The sequence below is a fragment of the Pelophylax lessonae genome (assembly GCF_965119305.1).
Source record: "Pelophylax lessonae genome assembly, chromosome: 2".
Classification (NCBI taxonomy): Eukaryota; Metazoa; Chordata; class Amphibia; order Anura; family Ranidae; genus Pelophylax; species Pelophylax lessonae.
Window position 1 is genome coordinate 151,693,258 of NC_138769.1, and position 20,075 is coordinate 151,713,332.

Consider the following 20,075-nt stretch of genomic DNA (forward strand, 5'->3'; position numbering starts at 1 on the left):
GTGTAACCATCAAAACGAGCCCAAATACTGATATTTCAGCGACGGGCTGAATTCCCCAGTGGCTTCTTGCATTTCACAGGGATTACAGAGCCAACAGCACCTCATCTCAAATCCCAACAAGACCCACCCATAACAGCGACTCCATTTGCAGCACCTTGACTTGTTCACAGAACTTGCTCCAGAATTTACTCATGCATCCAGCACAAAGATCTGTACAAGACGTTGAGATCACCTGTGGTTATAAATAAGCATTTGCTTCATCCATCTCTATTTTGGAAGCACAGTAGTAATTCATAAGCATCCTACAGAGCCAGGCGCAACATATTAGGAAGTGGTTTTGAATTCATTTATTTAGGCTGGGTGGAAATTGCTGTGGCACCATTCACACCTGAACGTTTTGTAGCTTGAAGCTCCAAAATGCCTAATATTCTAAATCCAATATATTTCAATGCTGGCTCCTCACATATGAGAGCTTAGACTCCTGTAGATCCAAAAGTTACATGAGCTACTTTTGAGGAAGATTTTTTTTTTTTTTTTTTTCTTCTCAAGGGGCGTATTTCAGCAATTTTTGAGCTTGTAAGAATCGGTCTCCCCCTAGTGTTTTCCATTGGTTTAAACAAAAAATATCTGAAGATTGATAACACATGTAAAAAAAAACTTAGTAGCAATATATCTTTAGGGTGGGGCTTTCAGCACCTAAAAGTTTTTTTTACCTTCTCAGAAAGGGGGCCACCGGGGTAAACATAAGGGGAATTTCTTTTTAGACAGCCAACACATGAAAAAGCAACAACATAACTCAAAATTTGGGAATTTCCCTCACTTTCAGGTGTGTTGACGGTGCTCACAGGACAAAAGAAAGTGAATTTTCCAGGTTGGACACATTCAACTTTAAAAACTAGAAAGGGGAGAGAGAGAGATAGAGAGATAGAGAGAGATAGAGAGATAGAGAGGTTTTGGCTTTAGATACACTTTAACCCTTTATCAACTTAAAGCAGGACTTCACTTGCAAAAGCAATCTTCCTTCTCCCCTTCCACCAGTTTTGTGAACTTTTTTTTTTTTTTAAGGCAGCAGGTACCTATTGCTGTCCCTGGAGACTGCAGGGCCATTCAGAAAGCACAGCACATATTAGGCTTCATGTACACTACAGCTTCTAAAGTTGAGTTTAGGAGCTTTTGGTATATTTTATGTCAAAGCTCCTAAACTCAACTCCATGAAAGCCTATGTGTCAATGTATATATAGGCTTTTAGCAGAGTTTAGGAGCTGCTGTGCTTAGGAAAGGTTCAACCTCCCCTAAACTCCCTCTTCTGAACGTGGAAGAATCGCATGGACGATAGGAACGTTATGATTGTGGTGCGATTTTGCCACTTTTTGCATTTTCCCGTGGCTGCCAGTCAAAGTAGGCAATGTGTTTATAAAGCCTAAGTTGAGAACCAGCTTTGAAGCATCAGGAAGTCACAGGTGGCTTCCCAAAGTCAAGATGGCCGTGCCAGAAACTCAAAGACAGTGCTGGATCCCTGGACTGAAAGTGTCTGTATATTAAAAGTCAACATCTACAGCATTTGTGGCTGCTGACTTTTAAAGTTCCTCTTTAAGCTTTGTGAGTGTGAGATATGATCGTATTCCTGCCAAATTTTTTACTGCTCTCAGCCTCCCTGCTGGGGAGATTTAACCTCTATTTGTTCTGGTGACTACTGTCGCCGAGACAGAAAGGGGGAAATCTTATCAACGTGGACAAATGTTCTGGTGACAACTAAGATGGGAGTTACCCTCAATATAGGGAAATTTTCCCTCACTTCCTGTTTCATATCCAGGACAGGAAGTGAAAAAAGAGACCTCTTCACCAGGAAACAGACTGCAAAAAATAACTTGGCAAGGGTTAACCCCTCTACTCCTCCTACTCTATATAAAATGTAAAAAAAAAAAAAAATGTTGGCTACACATACACTTTAAAGCAAAACTCTAGACCATTAAAAGATAAACAAAAACAGCTTTTGTTTCAATATTTAACTGTAATTCAGAAATATATATCGCACAGTGATTTTTTTGCTGCAGCTAGTTGTTTTTAATGTAATGTTAGCATCATCAAGCCAACTTCTTTGAGCCCAGGTTGTCCTGGACCAGCTTCAGTCTGTGATTAGACAGTGAAAAGAGAAGCAGCACAGCGCTGAGCTAGTTTCTCGGTCACTCTGCTTCCTCTTCCTATCAGCATGCTTCTTGTCAGTAGTGATGGGCTCCGGCATCTTCAGGATCGTAGTCCCAATCCACCTGAGAAACCCCACCAGGAAGCCGACACTGCACACTGCCAATTATGGGCAGGGAGGCATTTCCCGGTCCGCAGCTGCACGGACCAAGAAATGCCTCACTGCCTATGATTGGCGGTGTGCAGTGTTGGCTTCCTGGCGGGATTGCTCAGATGGGTTGGGACTACAATCCCAAACATGGCTGAGCCCATCACTACTATCACAGCGCATAAAAATGATTGTCTTGTACTGCTTTTTTCTCACACTCCAGCCCTGCAGTAAAGAGGAAAAAGCTGATATCAGGTCAAATTCAGGTACTTACTCTACTTGTATTAAAATAAAAATAAAATAATAATGAAGAATTATTACAGAGCTGTATTTGTGTTTTTTAGATCTGCCTAGAGTTCAGCTTTAAACTAACTCCCCTAAAACCATGACCCCCCAAGGCACATAGAAAACAATTGTTTTCTGTGTGTGCCATTTGGACTGCAACAGAACCCTGAGGTGTGGTGCAGTGAGCTGCGATAAAATGCTGACATTCTGTATTTTACAAGAGAAAGGCAATGTACGTCATCACCTCAAATCACACCTACCCTTGCAGTAACACTTCACTACAGCCCAAAACTGACAGCTGTCCACACTCTAAAATTGAACATTTTAGTGTGCAGGCAGTTGGAATGGACCCTTACACTATGCTAACCTAACTACTAAATTACCCCTGTAGCAGAATACTTACCTCATTCTGTGCCAGGAACAGTCATGCCAAACAGTACTGGTGCCGAGATGATAGTGCCAAGACCTAATGATCCGATATTGCTGCAGGCTGAATGTCCTGTATTAACACTTTAAAACATCAGGGGGCATGATTGTCTGTACATCTACAGAGATGACAAAAAATGTCTGACTGTGAACTTATGGGAAAAATACATTATGTATACCAGTTGTTTATTTTTAGATCTCTCATATCAATGAAACACATATACTTTTAATAATACAAGAAAGGTTATGGTCCTTTATCTAAAATGCCAACACATCACACTGCATTGAGTTTAAAAACAACACTGCAAAGTTAACATTGGATTCTCAATACCAGCTGGTGATCAAATACAAAGAAAGAAAGGAAAAAAAAAATAAATAAAAAACCCTGTACAGAAATTGTAAATTTGTGAACACGGTCATAACAAGCCTGTCAAAGGCCTTGCAGGTACTTAAAGGGTTTTCTTGATGAGCTGGTTGAACAATTGACTGGTGTGACTGGTTTAACAAACGGTATCCATGGCAATCTGCAGCTAATCAATGATTTACATTATGCTCTAACAATTACACTGTACACTTCATGCTTCACTTAACTGGACCTTTGTTATGGAACCTAAAGCATTTCCCTAAATAAAGTGTGCAGGCCAGTGACCGCTAGAGTACTTGTATTTACTGTAAAACAGTAAAGGATAAAAAAGTAATTTTTGGGTATGATTTCAGCTGAACAGGTTAGGAACGGACTCGGATGGGAAGCAAATTGTGACAGTGCAAGTTTCACTTAGAGCTAAAGTATATCACTTAACTAACACACACTAAAAAAAAATAATAATATGAAAATAAATTAATTTGTCTTACCTCCTCCACCGATACTGGCAACACAACTCGGCTGCAAGAAAATGAAAATGTATATAAAAACCTTTGAAAATGTTAAACTTGACATATATCAATACACAAGCACTATCAGCTGGGATGTTCATCTTCCAGATTCCCTCGGCATTTAGAAATGAAAAACACAGTCAGGGCCTTGATCTCGAACATCTATCTTTTTAGCATTCAGTGCATAGACAGCAAGCAAAACTACTTAATCTTATTTATAAAAAACGGTCCAACATAAACTTCCCTATACTACCTACAGCATCCACAATTATATTGCTATTTTTAAGGCAAATTATTTAAAAACAAAAAGAATGACTAATTACTCTCGCCCATCTAACCACCTGCCCCCTGGATCTTGCTCCCTCGCACACGCTACGCTCTCTAAAGCCCCGTACACACGCGTCGAAAATTGGCAGGGAATTTTCGTCCGACGACCGATCTGCCGATTTTCGGCTTGTTAGTATGATGCTTCCGACAACCGACTCCGACTTTTCGGCCGAAAAAAAATCTGGCTATAAAATTTTTGTCCACCGTCAAAACACGGCCGATTTTCGTACAGTCAGTACAGATTTCGACAGGGAAAAATCTAATGAGCAAGTCTGGGCATGCTCAGAGAAGAAAGAACACAAAGAAAGCAAACCAACACATGACATCACTTCTGAAGTAGAATTTTGTCGTGCGAGAAAATTCGTGTGCAGTCTAGGCACATTCCAACCAACAAAACACCACTCTGGACAAAAGACGGACGATCGGTCGGCCGATAATCGTTGCGTGTGTACTCGGCTTAACTCACATCTTCAACCTCTCCCTCTCTTCTGCCATCTTCCCCAACTCCAACTGAGCGACCAACTGACTAAGAACAAACTTCTTGATCCCTTTCGGTCCAGATTTCGGCCAACATTCCACTGAAACTGCTCTCCCTAAACTCACAAACGACCTACTAATAGCAAACACCAATGGACACTATTCTGTAATACTCCTTCCTGGACCTCTCTGCTGCCTTTGACACAGTGGACCATCCCCTCCTCACAAAACTTCACTCCCTTGGTCTCCGTGACTGTACTCTTCACTGGTTCTCATCCTACCTATCCCAACACATCTTCAGTGCTACTTACAATTCTACTACCTCCTCTCCTCTTCCTTTCTGTATCAGGGTCCCCCAAGGTTCTGTTCTTTGACCACTCCTTTTCTCAATCTACACCTTCTCCCTGGGTCAGCCTTCATAGGGCTTTCAATATCATCTCTACGCTGATGACACCCAAATCTATCTCTCCACCCCTCAGCTCACTCCATCAGTCTCCTCAAGCATCACCAACTTACTAACACACCTGGATGTCACATCACTTCCTGAAACTCAACCTATCCAAAACCGAGCTCCTGATATTTCCTCCCCCACATTCCTCTTCCCCCGATTTCTCTATCCAAATCAGCAGCTCAACTATCAACCCAACCCCCCATGCAAAGGTCCTAGGCGTAATCATGGACTCTGAACTATCCTTTCGGCCACACATCCAGTCAGTCATTCTCCAAAGCTTGCCGCCCCAACCTTCGCAACATCTCCAAGATACGCCCCTTCCTAGCCAAGGACACCACAAAGCTTCTAATCCACTCCCTGGTCATCTCTTGTCTTGATTACTGTCACTCCCTTCTCATTGGCTTATCTTTAAAAAGGCTATCCCCCTTCAGTCCATCATGAATGCTGCTGCCAGGCTGATCCACCTTACAAACCACTCTGTGTCTGCTACCCCCCTTTGCCAATGCCCCATTGGCTGCCACTCAACCTACAAATTAAATTCAAGTTACTAACCATAACTTACAAAGCCATTCATAAATTGGCACCTCACTACATCACAAACCTGGTCTCAAAATACCAACCAACTTGTTTTCTTTGTTCCTCCCAGGACCTCCTGCTCGCTCGCTCCCTTGTCACGGCTTCCCATGCTCACCTCCAGGACTTCTCCCGAGCCTCTCCCATCCTCTGGAATGCTATACCCCAATCTGTCCGACTATCTCCTACTTTGTCCACTTTCAGAAGATCCTCTTCAGAGAAACCTATCTGGCAACCACCTAACAACTGTACTTTTAGTTACTCCATCAGCCCATCACCCACAGTTATTTCCTCTGGTATCTCTTGATCCCCCCCCCCCCTCTTAGATTGTAAGCTCTAACGAGCAGGGTCCTCTGATTCCTACTGTATTGTATTTGTACGGTCTACCCTCAAGTTGTAAAGCGCTGCATAAAATGGTCGGTGCTATATAAAGCCTATAAATTTTAAGAGCGAAAGGAACCCATTATACGACATACGATCTAAGGATATTAATAAAATACTATCTGAACACAGCAATCAAGCACTTTTTAAAACCACTTCGAAAGATAAAACATATGCTATAGACTACATTACTTCCACCTTAGACAGGCCATAGACGGGTTGAATCTAGGCCGACTCTGTAGGAACTGTGTGTAAGCAAGCTGGGCGTACCAAGTTGATCGATCAACTTGGGTACAACCAGCCTGCCGGATTTTACTTGTGATTATCGCTAGTGGTTGTTATAACCACTAGCAATAAGCAATGTCTTTTCCCGGCAGGGACGGCTTCCGCCGCTGGGAGAGGACAATGTCTTGGCAGGAGGGATTCTCCTGTCAGCACTGTCTGTGTTAATGGGGGATTTGCGTAAATTTCTTTCCTGCAACCAAGAAATTCACACCATCTATGGCCTGCTTTATTCTCTAGCATTCATTAAGGTCCTCTGGCCTGGATAGAGAAGAGATAACTACACTGTTCAAAAAAATTAAAGTAACACTTTGAAAACACATCAGATCTCAATAGGGAAAAATATCATGCTGGATATCTATACTGATATGGACTGGGTAATGTGTTAGGATCTAAATTATGCCACGTCATTTGATGGAAATAAAAATGATCAACTTACAGAGAACTGAATTCAAAGGCACCCTGAAAATCAAAGTGAAAAAAAATGATGCAGCAGGCTAGTCCATTTTGCTGAAATTTCATTGCAGCAACTCAGGAATGGTACTCAGTAGTTTGTATGGCCCCCACGTGCTTTTATGCATTCCTGACAATGTCGAGGCATGCTCTTAGTGAGAAGGGTGGTGTCCTGGGGTATTTCCTCCCAGATCTGGACCAGGGCATCACTAGGCTCCTGAACAGATGGGAGGTGCAACCTGGGAGGCATCAAATGGACCGAAACATAATGTCCCAGAGGTGTTTTATTTGATTTATGTCAGTTGAGCGTGGGGGCAATTCAATGGCATCAATTCCTTTATCCTCCAGGAACTAGCTGCATACACATTCCACATTAGGCCGGGCATTGTTGTGTACCAGGAGGAAAGCGGGACTCACTGCACCAGCTTAGAGTCTGACAACTGGTCCAAGGATTTCATCCTGATACCTAATGGCAGTCAGGGTGGCATTGTCTAGCCTGTAGAGGTCTGTGCGTCCCTCCATGGATATGCCTCCCCAGACCATCACTGACCCACCACCAAACCGGTCATGCTGAACGATGTCACAGGCAGCCCAACATTCTCCACAGCTTCTCCAGACCCTTTCACATATGTCACATGTTCTCAGGCTGAACCTTCTCTCATCTGTGAAAACACCAAAGCAGCTGAAAGAGTAACCACTCCCTCTGCTACTTAAGTGACCAGATCAATATCCCAGGAGTTTAATTGATTTGATGCTATACTCGGATTAAAAGGTGTTCCCTTATTTTTTTTATTTTGAGGATTGTATATAGATGCCTGCAAAAGCCAGTATAAGACCCCGTTCAGACAGGGGCGACACAACTTGCTGGGGCGACCTGTGAAGTCGCAGTGCACAGCGTGCACCGCGACCTCGGCGCGACTTGCACGGACTTCATATAATTGAAGTCAATGCAAGTCGCCTCCAGGTCGCCCCAAAGTAGTACAGGACCCTTTTCCTAAGTCGGAGCGACTCGTGTCGCTCCTATTAGAACGGGTCCTGTGCTAATCAATGGCAGGCGACTGACCAAGACTTGTCAGGCTACGAAGTCGCCTGACAAGTCGCGCTAGTGTGAATGGGGTCTGAATGTTTTAGGCCTGACAATTTTCAATAGCAACTGTCGCAATCTGCCAGTGTAAAAACTGTATCCGAAATGGTCAAATTATAGAACAATGAAAAAAAACACTGATCAATAAAGAAATATAAGGAAACACAAGGTAACCTTGACCTATTTTCAATACAATGAAAGTTCTGGGAAACCACTGAATAGCCCTGGGTATTTTTTAATGCTTTGAAATATCTATTAGTTTCCATGTGACTAGGCCTTGTAGAAAGACAAGACTGTCTGAGACTCAAATAGAAAACCATACATATTGAAAATGCATCTAACATACTTTAGAGGGTTCAAACACAAACCTATCCACACAAACCCACAACTTGCATGATAGAAGGCAGCCCAAGGCGCCTCCGCTTTCTAAGCACCTTGAAACACAAAATGCTGAAAGCCAAGCCAGTGTTCTAGTTATGCTCACTCAGTAAAGGGCGCTAGATATGGGTCACACTAAACTAGAGATTAGCATTCCTTGTATCATGGGATGCAAAAATCTTACATGAATCCTTGAGTAATGCTAGGTACACACGGAGAGTTGTTTTTTTCTCCCATTCAATCCAGAGAGCTGAGAGAAAAAAAAAAAAAAAAAAAAAAAAGGGGGTCACCGATCTGCCCGGCTACGCTATTGTATTCTGACAGGATGATCAGTGTTTCCAGCCTTTAGCTGGGGGCACTGATCGGAAGCTGGATTTCCAGCATGCTCATTTGATAAAAGTCGATTGTTAGACCGGCTTTTTCTCAGACAGGCTGCTGTACACACATGCCGAATGTCAACCAGTTTCTGTTAACCTGGCCGATAGTAACCCATATCCAGCTCGTGATTACTAATCTTAAAAGGTTCTAATTGGATTTATAGTTACTGTGCTTAGGTTCAGAATGCCCCCAATGCCAGGCTCAGTTTATATCTATAATCAGATTTATGTTTATATATGGATAGAGCAGGGAAAATCTAAAACTTGGATTTTTTTTCCCCTGTTTACCATTGGGGAGATTTTCCTTTACATCTATCCTGTAGGCACAACACGAAGTAAGAGAAAATATCTTCAAAATAAAAGGAAACTGTCCTTTGGACAACTAGCAATGGAACAGGTGTCCCCATTGGAAGATTTCCCATGTATTCTAGTTCTGGTGAATATCCCATCATTTTCTGTCCTGAAGATAATGGGCACCAGGACAAACACAGAGGGTGACTCACCAGTGGGAACACAGACAAAAACTTGACAGAGGATATAACCATTTTCTCCTCTATCCAGAAGAGGGGGAAAAAAAAAAAAAAGAGACACACGTTAAACAGGTTTATATTAATGGTCCACGACGTGTTTTATTGCGGTTTTACATACACAACGTTGAATCTTAAACTTGGGTGCCCCCTAGTTATCTATGTACATAAGCTATTCGGACCCCCTCACATTTTTATCAATTGTCTATGGCAGTCATGTATGGCAGTCATGTATGGCAGTCATGTATGGCAGTCATGTATGGTAGCAGGAGTCCTGCAAACCTTACCACTCCCCAATGTGCAGAGATTTTCGACTAAAACCCTGCCACTGATGAGCATTTGCTTCCTTTTCTCCAAAGAAAAGGAAACCTTTTCTGAAAAATGAACATTTTTGCTGCATATCAAATAAAAAGTCAGAGACAAACTTTTTGCGGAGGTTAGTGACCCTCCATCTCTCATCATTATCAATCCGCAGTGTATCATCAGCCGAACAAAGCGGAAAACAAGAGCCACACTTAGGGTATGCATTACAATGCAGTGGTCGGTGTGTGTTGTGGCCTGGCGGAATCACCACCAGGTAATCAATGAGCCGATATCAGCACATCACACTGCTCCCTTTTAAACAATCTTTATTGAAATGTCAAGTAGACATCTGAACAGTCAATTGCCAGTCAATGAATGCACACAACCTTAAGGCAGTGGCATGTGGTGGGAATGCGCTGGAATTGCAGACCAACACAGTCCCACCACATGTAGTGAGAATGAACCCTTAGGTCCGGTTCACACTTATGCGATGCGGGAAAGCTGCGAACCCGCAGCCTGTTCCCGCATCGCACACACACCCCCGGCAGTTCACACTGCCATATGCGATACGCTGGGGGTGTCAATGTAATCTTAACGACACCCCCAGTTTGATCGCATATCGCAGTGCGATCTTGCAGTTCACACAGGATCGGATCGCACAAGTGTGAACCGCTGTGCGATCCGATGCTGATGCGGCTGCCAAAAAGGGTCCTGTGCGAGTTTGCTGCGGGTGCGAATTTAGCCATACAAAGTGTATGGCTAAACTCGCACCGCACAGCCGATCGCATGTAATGAAGGAGCAGTGCGCTCCGACATTACATGCGAACCCCGCACTCGCATAAGTGTGAACCGGGGCTTAGGCCTAATAAACACTACAGCTGATAAACAGTAGTGTTTTTTTTTTTTTTCCAGCAGCCCCTGAACTCTCCTCTAGGTTATCTTTATCTGTACATGGGGGGAGAGAGAGAGATTTTTCCTGCATTGTAGGCATTTGGCAGGGTATACCAATCAGTACAATCTGTTATCTGGAAAAAAAACGCTTCCAAGTGAAATCGCTCATAAACGCTGCTAAACGCAGCATGCAAAAGTGGCAAAAATTGACATTTTTAGACAACGCTTACTAGTGGTCAAGTTCCAGCAATTAGAAGAGGTTTTCAAACATCCAGTATACATGAAGCCTTAGTCATTTATGGCGCTTTTCCACTGCATGGAACCGAACGGTTCGGCTCGCTTTTGTGCTTTTCCACTGCATGGTACGGTGTTGGAACGGTTCAGTACGGTACGGTACAGCAGCGCTTTTCCACTACATGGAACCGAACGGTACGGCTCGCTTAACCACTTGCCGTCTGAGTAGCGTAGTACTACTGCGGCAAAGTGGCTCGTTATCGTCTGACGACGTAGTACTACGTCGTCAGACACTCCCCTTTCTTGGCGGCGCGCGCGCGCCGCCGGAGGCTCGCTCCTGCTGTATTCAGTCACAGCGGGAGTCGGGCCAGGGGAGGAGCAGCGGCGATCGCCGCTGCTCTTCCCCGATCATCGGGGATCTAGTGATGAGATCCGCCTGCTTGTGTAAACACAAGTGGGCGGATCTCCCAAGTGACAGGCAGGGTCAGATTGCAGGGTTCAGCATAGCTGAACCCTGGATCTGTCCTTGTGTCACACAGTCACCTCCCCCCACACACGTTAGTAAGCACCAGGCATACATTAACCCCTCTCTCTCCAATAAAATTAACCCCTTCCCTGCCAGTGTCATTTTTACAGTAACAGTGCATATATATATAGCACTGATTACTGCAGTAATGTCACTGGTACCTCCAAAAGTGTCAAAAATGTCAGTCAAGGGTCCGATCTGTCCGCCGCAATGTCGCAGTCCCGCAGAAGAAAAAAAAAAAAAAAAAAAAAAAAAAAATCGCAGATCGCCGCCATTACGCGTTAAAAAAAAAAAAAATAAAAAAAAAACAAAAACACCAAAAATGACAGAAATCTTTCCCTTTGTTAGTAAACGCAATAACTTTTGCGCAAACCAATCAAAATACGCTTATTGTGAATTTTTTTTACCAAACATAGGTAGCAGAAAACAAATTGGCCAAAAATTTAAAAAAAAATTAGATTTTTACATTTTTTTGGGGGGAATTTCATATAAAAAAAAAGTGAAAAATATTGTTGTTTTTTAAAAATTTACACTTTTTGTTTATAGCGCAAAAAGTAAAAAATCGCACAGGTGATCAAATACCACCAAAAGAAAGCTCTGTTTGTGGGGAAAAAAGGACGTAAATTTCGTTTGGGTATGGCGTCGCACGACCGCGCAATTGTCAGTTAAAGTCGCACAGCGCCGAATCGCAAAAAGTGGCCCAGACGTAAGACAGCAAAATCCTCTAGTGGTAAAGTGGTTAAACAGTACCACCTCGGTTGTGGTTCCAAGAGGGCTGTACTGGTACCATATCCCACAATCCTTTGCATGCAGCCTTGACTGTTTGTCACTACTAGCCACTGATTGGTCAGAGAATCGTTGTTATCCCACCCACTTACTTTAGTGGAAAAGCAAACCGTACCGAACTGTTCCAACATAGTACCATGCGGTACCATGCAGTGGAAAACCAAACCGGGAAAAGCAGGGCCGAGTGGAGCCAAGCCGGTACTTGCAGTGGAAAAGTGCCATTAGTAACTACTACTTTTCATTTTGTTGGCCTTTTGGAGAAGAAATACAAATAACTTACACTTTTCCCTTTACTTTTAATGCATTTACACATAAGTGTGCCCTAATGCTGTCCCCCCACCACCCCTGACAAGCCACATACTTACATAGGGCCTTGACATTTTCTACATTTTGTCATGTTACAACCAAAAACATAAATGTGTTTTATGTGATAAACCAAACACAAAGTGGCAGATAAGAGCCGGTTCACATTGCAGCGACCCGACTTGCCGGGGCGACCTGTGAGGTCGCGGTGCGCAGCTCGCACCGCGACCTCGGAGCGGCCGGCACGGACTTCATATCAATGAAGTCAATGCAGGTCGCCCCAAAGAAGCTCAGGACCCTTTTTCTAAGTCGGAGCGACTTGTGTCGCTCCTATTATAACGGGTCCTGTGCTATTCTATGGCAGGCGACCCACGTTGACTTGTCAGGCGACCAGGTCGCCTGACAAGTCGCCCCAGTGTGAACCGGCTCTAATTGTGAAGTGGAAGGAAAATGATACATGTTTTTCAAGTTTTTTTTTTTACAAATAAATATCTGAAAAGTGTGGTGTGCATTTGTTCAGCTCCCGAGTCAATACTTTGTAGAACTACCTTTTGCTGCAATTACAACAGCAAGTCTTTTTGGGTATGTCTCTACCAGCTTTGCACATTCTTCTTTGCAAAATAGCGCAAGCTCTGTCAGATCGGATGGAGAGCATCTGTGAACAGCAGGTTTTCAAGTCTTGCCAAAGATTCTCAAATGTATTTAGGTCTGGACTTTGACTGGGTCATTCCAACACATGTATATGCTTTGATCTAAACCATTCTATAGTAGCTCTGGCTGTATGTTTAGGGTTGTTGTCCTGCTGGAAGGTGATTCTCTGCCCCAGTCTCAAGACTTTTGCAGACTGATTTTCTTCTAAATTTGCCCTGTATTTGCCTCCAGCCCAGCCATCTTCCCATCAACTCTGAGCAGCTTCCCTGTTCCTACTGAAGAAAAGCATCCCCAAAATTTGATCTTGCCACCACCATGTTTCACAGTGGGGATGGTGTGTTCAGCGAGATGTGCAGAGTTAAGTTTTCCACCACACATAGCGTTTTGCTTTTAGGCCAAAATGTTAAATTTTGGTCTCATCTGATCAGAGCACCTTCTTTCCACGTTTGCTGTCCCCCACATGGTTTCTCACAAACTACAACCGGGACATCTTATGGTCTTCTTTCAACACTGGCTTTCTTCTTGTCATACTTCCATAAAAGCCAGATTTGTCAGATTACACACAGGCGGACTCGATTTACTAATTAGGTGACTTCTTAAGGCAATTGATCCACTGGACTTTAGTAAGGCTCCTTTCACACGAGTAGTGCGCCTGACGGACTCAGTTTTGCTCAGAAGTGATCGATCCTCCGATCCTCACTGAGCAAGCCGATGACGGCTCCGTCTCCAATTATTTTGCAGAGACGGACCTATCAGAGCCCCGCTCTCCACTATGGGAGATCGGATGAAAACAGACCGCCCGTCCGTTTTCATCCGATCTTATCCAAACCGATCCTCCAGACGGATGGAAACCCTATTTCACGGACAGGATCGGATAGCAACGGGTGTCAGTGGAGATGTCTCCGCTGACATCCGCAGTTCCATAGGGATGCATGCAGCATCCGATCAGGTCCGCCTGAAAAACTGACAGGCGGACCATATCGGAAAGCCCGTTTGAAAGGGGCCTTATGTGTATCAGAGTAAAGGGGGCTGAATACAAATGCACGCCACAGTCTTCAGATGTTTGTAAAACATTTTGAAAAGTATTTATCATTTTCCTTCCACTTCACAATTATGTGCCACTTTGTGTTGGTCTATTACATAAAATTCCAATAAAATACATTTACATTTTTGGTTGTAACATGGCAAAATGTGGACAATTTCAAGGGGTATGAATACTTTTTCAAGGCACTGTACCTCATCCTAGCGGAATGTGGACTTTCTACTGAAAACAATGAAGATTGCTAGCTACACAGACTGCTAAACACAGGACCGATATTGGAGATTATCAAGAAATAATATGCAGTGCTAAGCAGCCCACAAAGCGAAGATATCGGTGGAGTGAGAACAGATATGTGGCTGAACAGGTATTCTGGGGAAGGGCACAGGCATCCACTAATAGTATGTGTGTTAACAAGTTCCAAATTATGGGTGTACTACACACGCCCTAAAAAAAGTAAATGTGCAAAGGATATGAGTAGCAAGTCCAGTCTCTCTGCTCTACTTCTGGGACCCCCCCCTGCAGTATACAGTAACTGCCGGCTATGATCAATCAAAACCAGGATTACTGTATGCTTAGAAAAGGTGACCGCAGATTCAGCGGTCAAAAAAGCAGTCTGAATCAGTGTTTATAAATACTGTAACAATTGCTCAGACCATAGTGAAAAGTACAATGTAACATTATGTTACTTTTGCATCTTTCTGATCATCTGAAGATCACAGACATGAATTTAGATCTGCAAATGGTGTCAGTTAAAGCAAACTGACAAAAAAAAAAAAAAAAGTGTTTTTTTTTTTTTTTAAGAAAATGTTCCTCCGTTTAACTCCTTATAAACTTTCAGGCTCCTGTCACACCTGAGCGTATTGTTTTCAGGCATTTTTTTTTTTTTTTGGCTTTTTTCAGGCGTTTTTTTGCAGGTGTTTGGAGGCAGGCATTGCATCTAACAAAAACGCTTGTAATCTGCCAAAAAAGCTCATGTACTTTGAGCTTCAGGCGACAAAACGCTCATATGTGAACAGGCAGGGCTGGCCCAAGACACTGTGCTTCCTGGGTCCAAGAATAAAAATGCTGCCCCCTCCCCCCCCCCCCCCCAAAAAAAAACAAAAAAAAAACTCATGCCCATCAAAAGGCCCCCACATCAATTATTTTATATAAATATAACATTTAGTAAATATTATATATACTGTTATCTTCTTCCATAACCCACCACTGGACCAGTCCACCAAACACCTCCTGTCTGTCCTCCTGTCACTCCTGTGTCTGCCGTGGCCACCACCCTAGAAGATCCAGCCTGTCCTGTGTGAGATGGAGTGCGCTGATGTGTCTCATTGCGCACTCCGCCTCCTCCTACTCATCAGTTTGCACTACAGGCGGCAATATGAGATGGGGAAATGCCACCCGTAAAAGGCACCACAAACTGATGACATAAAAAACTGCTGAAAAAGAAATCTTGGGCGTCAATTTGCTGCCACTCTAAAAGTGCTGCCTGGGTCCAATGGACCCAGTGGGACCCGTGGTAGGGCCAGCCCTGCCCACAAGGCACTGATGTGGTCCCTGCTCTGTTGACCCTCATGTCCTTACAATCAAGGGTCAATTTGCTGCCCCTCTAAAAGGGCTGCTTGGGTCCAATGGACCCATGGTAGGGCCAGCCCTGTGAACAGGGGCCATTGAAATAAATAGGATTTTGCTTGTTGGGAGTTTTGAGACTTTAGAGATGAGCGTGTTACGAGCTGAAAAACGCTAAGGTATGAACAGAGCCTTAGTTTACTCTAATCAACCCCAATAAAAAAATAACTTTGCAATGCTTTGTATTAGAATCATATTTCCAATTAGGCATGTGACGAGATCAGATTTCCATGCTGCGATTAATTGATTAGGGTTTTGTCACGGTATACGGTATTATCACAGTATTCAATTATTAAACTTAAATTATTAAAATTTCTACCTCACTTCAATTTCATTGCTGAATTTAGGGACTTTGGTTCACTTTTGCACATAATGATATAGTCAGTCAGTACAGACTCTGTGAACCAGGCCTAAAATAAGCCATCAAGCAGTGTCTGGCTGCCTGGTGATGACTGGTCCTGGCGCTCTGATCCGATGGCCTGGTCATTAGGGGCTAAATCCTTGCGGCCCAGAAGTGGTTAAACCTGCAGGAGGACTGGTGTTTTTATTTGTAAATTACTTTTCACATGCTTTAGGCCTAGTTCACATGTATGCGGGTTGGCGGTTCACATGTATGCGGGTTGGCGGCCCACATTTGCACAGGCATAGCAGCCCATTGATTTGAATGGGCTGCTATGCCCTCATTTTACGCAGAAAAAAGGTGCATGCAGCATTTTAAAAAAATGCAGTGGCCTTTAAATCCATCCTACTTCTGCACCATGCGACTTACCTGCAGTTCCTGCTCTGGCAAGCTTTCTGCGTTTTTAAATACATGGGCCCAGCATTTAAAAACACAGTTTGCATGTGCAGGAACTGCAGGTAAGTCGCATGGTGAAAAAAGCAGGATGGGGTTCACGGCCACTGCATTTTTTAAAATTCTGCATGCGGCTTTTTTCAGCTGAAAACGCAGGCATAGCAGCCCAACTCCATTCAAATCAATGGGCTGCTATCCCTATCCCTGTGCAAATATGGGCCGCCAACCCACATACATGTGAACCGCTAACCCGCATACATGTGAACCAGGCCTAAAGCAATAGTAAAGTAATTTACAAATAAAAACACTGCTCCTCCTGCAGGTTTAACCACTTCTGGGCCGCAAGGATTTGCCCCCTTAATGACCAGGCCATCGGATCGGAGCGCCAGGACTAGTCATCACCAGGTAGGCCAGACACTGCTTGATGGCTATATAATAATGTAATGTGGGCTGCTATGCCTGTGCGTATATATATGTATATATATATATGCTGCTATGCCCGTGTATGTATTTCTATCTATCCTATCTATCTATCTATATCTCCATCTCCATCCAGTGTATGGTAAAAGTACTTGCAGACACTTGCTTGTAGAAGGCACTGTGTCTCTCACTGTGTCTCTCTGAGCTCGGGAAGGAAGCATGTGGGTGTGTGCTGAGTGGGAGCCGTCTGATTGGTTACAGGGAGGAGCCAAGTCTCTCACTCTAGGATCATATTACCAGAGCTGTTTTCTATTGAGTGAGTGAACTGCTGAGTGAGGAATGAGTCATCCAAATGTATCAATTCACAAGTCAGACTGAGGAGCAGAGAAACTCGGTATTTTAAAAATGCCACAATAACAATACAGTGGGTATGCAATACCGAGATATATCGAATTACCGAAAACCGGCATATGTCTATTTCCAATATATGTCAACTTAAGCACGACAAATTACAGAATAAAATGCGTACTTTTTATGTGCAGTAATACTATTTATTTTTAAACTAACACTGTTGCGTTTTATGGTTTAAAGATTGTGAAAGAAAAAAATATTGCTGCAAGACAATATCATGAAAAGAAAGCCTTGATTGTGCTAAAAAAAAAAAAAAAAAAAAAAAAAAAAAAAAAAAGAAAAAATATGTATCATTATCTTTAGTGACAAGGTTATTGCCAAGCAAGTCAATAGCAGAAAGTGGCGAAGTCCTTAAAAGAGTAAAGTGTACTGCTTGCCAAGAAAGTGAATGTGATTAGAAGTTTGTACTTGAGAAGTGCACACCTTATTCAGTACCTGTGCCAGGATAAAACCTCCTGCAACATACAGGAACCTTAAGCGTGCAAAAGACGCAGGGTGTCCTCACACACGCCTTTGCCCTTATACAAATTGCAAAATCATGGCAGTACAAACCAGTCAAGCTCCCATTTAACACAGCATTGTTTCAACACATATCTAGCCCTTTATCAAGCTAGGAGCAAACTGGATGTATCACCATGCTTTTGTAATAAAGTGAAAGGGCTTTCATTACGGACAATGACCTTGAGTATGTGCAGATGTACTGTTTTTTGCATGGTTACGATTAGATGTTTGACACTGACAAGATGGTATATTAGAACTGGATGCAGCCCCTGTAGCAATGAATAGCAAACAAATAAATTAAATTGTACTCAGGCTTGCAGGTGGCGTCTGAGATCATATGAGGCAACAACACAAGTGTAATATACAGAGGAGAAAGGTTTATGTACTTGTTGGCCCAGGCAACCCTGTCAGCTCCTTGTGTTCAGTCATTTAATCCCCACAGTGACAGCTCCGCTAACACAGACTGTAGGGACAATGGGGTTGATTTACTAAAGGCAAACAGTCTATGCACTGCAAGCACATTTGCGCTAGATCTGAAGGGAACATGCAAGGAAAATAAAGAAGCAGCATTTCGCTTGCACATGATTGGATGATTTAAATCAGCAGAACTTTCCACAGATCTAACGCAACTGCGCTTGCAGTGCAAAATATATTTGCCTTTAGTAAATCAACCTCAATGTGTTAAATTGTGTCACAGAGAATGCTGAACCTCGGTAAATCACAAATCTATATGCTGGCAAAGCATTACCCCCCCCCCCCCCCCCAAAATATATACACACGCACGCACAGTATCTCACAATAGTGAGTACACCCATCACATTTTTGTAAATATTTTATCTTTTCATGTGACAACACTGAAGAAATGACATTTCCTACAATGTAAAGTAGTGATTGTACAGCTTGTATAACTGTGTAAACTTGCTGCCCCCTCAAAATAACTCAACACGCAGCCATTAATGTCTAAACCGCTGGCAACAAAAGTGAGTACATCCCTAAGTAAACATGTCCAAATTGGGCCCAATTAGCCATTTTCCCTCCCCTGTGTCATGTGACTCGTTAGTGTTACAAGGTCTCAGGTGTGAATGGTAGTAGGTGTGTTAAATTTGGTGTTATCGCTCTCACTCTCTCATACTGGTCACTGGAAGTTTAACATGGCACCTCATGGCAAAAAACTCTGATGATCTGGATAATAATTTTTGCTCTACATATAGATGGCCTATGCCAGTGATGGAAAACCTTGGCACTCCAGATGTTTTGGAACTACATTTCCCATGATGCTTAACTACACTGCAGAGTGTATAAACATCATGGGAAATGTAGTTCCAAAACATCTGGGGTGCTAAGGTTCACCATCACTGGCCTAGGCTACAAGAAGATTGCCAAGACCCTAAAACTGAGCTGCAGTTTGGTGGCCAAGACCATACAGCAGTTTAACAGGACAGGTTCCACTCAGAATAGGCCTCGCGCCATGGTCGACCAAACGAGTTGAGTGCGTGTACTCAGTGTCGTATCCAGGGGTTGTCTTTGGGAAATAGACGTATGAGTGCTGCCAGCATTGCTGCAGAGGTTGAAGAGGTGGGGGGTCAGCCTGTCAGTGCTCAGACCATACGCTGCACACTGCATCAAATTGGTCTGCATGGCTGTCCTCCCAGAAGGAAGCTTCTTCCGAAGATGATGCACAAGAAAGTCTGCAAACAGTTTGCTGAAGACACGCAGACTAAGGACATGGATTACTGGAACCATGTCCTGTGGTCGGATGAGACCAAGATAAACCTATTAGGTTCAGATGGTGTCAAGTGTGTGTGGCGGAAACCAGGTGAGAAGTACAAAGACAAGGGTGTCCTGCCTACAGTCAAGAATGGTGGTGAGAGTGTCATGGTCTGGGGCTGCATGAGTGCGGCCAGCACTGGGGAGCTACAGTTTATTGAGGGAACCATGAATGCCAACATGTACTGTGACATACTGAAGCAGAGCATGATCCCCTCCCTTCGGAGACTGGGCCACAGGGCAGTATTTCAACATAACATAACCCCAAACAGACCTCCAAGATGACCTGTGCCTTGCTAAAGAATCTGAGGGTAAAGGTGATGGACTGGCCAAGCATGTCTCCAGACCTAAACCCTATTGAGCATCTGCGGGGTATCCTCAAACCGAAGGTGGAGGAGCGCAAGGTCTCCAACATCCACCAGCTTCCTGATGTTGTCATGGAGGAGTGGAAGAGACTCCATACCCAAGAAGAGGGTTAAGGCAGTGCTGGAAAATAATGGTGGCCACACAAAATATTGACACTTTGGGCCCAATTTGGACATGTTTACTTTGGGGTGTACTCACTTTTGTTGCCAGCAGTTAGGACATTAATGGCTGTGTGTTGAGTTATTTTGAGGGGACAGCAAATTTACACTGTTAT

General features: G+C 43.5%; 1 protein-coding gene across 1 annotated transcript in view; it reads right to left on the minus strand.

The window, feature by feature from the left end:
- Window positions 1-20,075, minus strand: part of PITPNA (phosphatidylinositol transfer protein alpha) — a 140,415-nt gene that overhangs the window by 108,063 nt on the left and 12,277 nt on the right. The window contains exon 2 of the mRNA XM_082245153.1: window positions 3,854-3,884. Coding sequence (XP_082101279.1) covers window positions 3,854-3,884 — 31 coding nt within the window. The remainder of the gene's footprint in view (window positions 1-3,853; window positions 3,885-20,075) is intronic.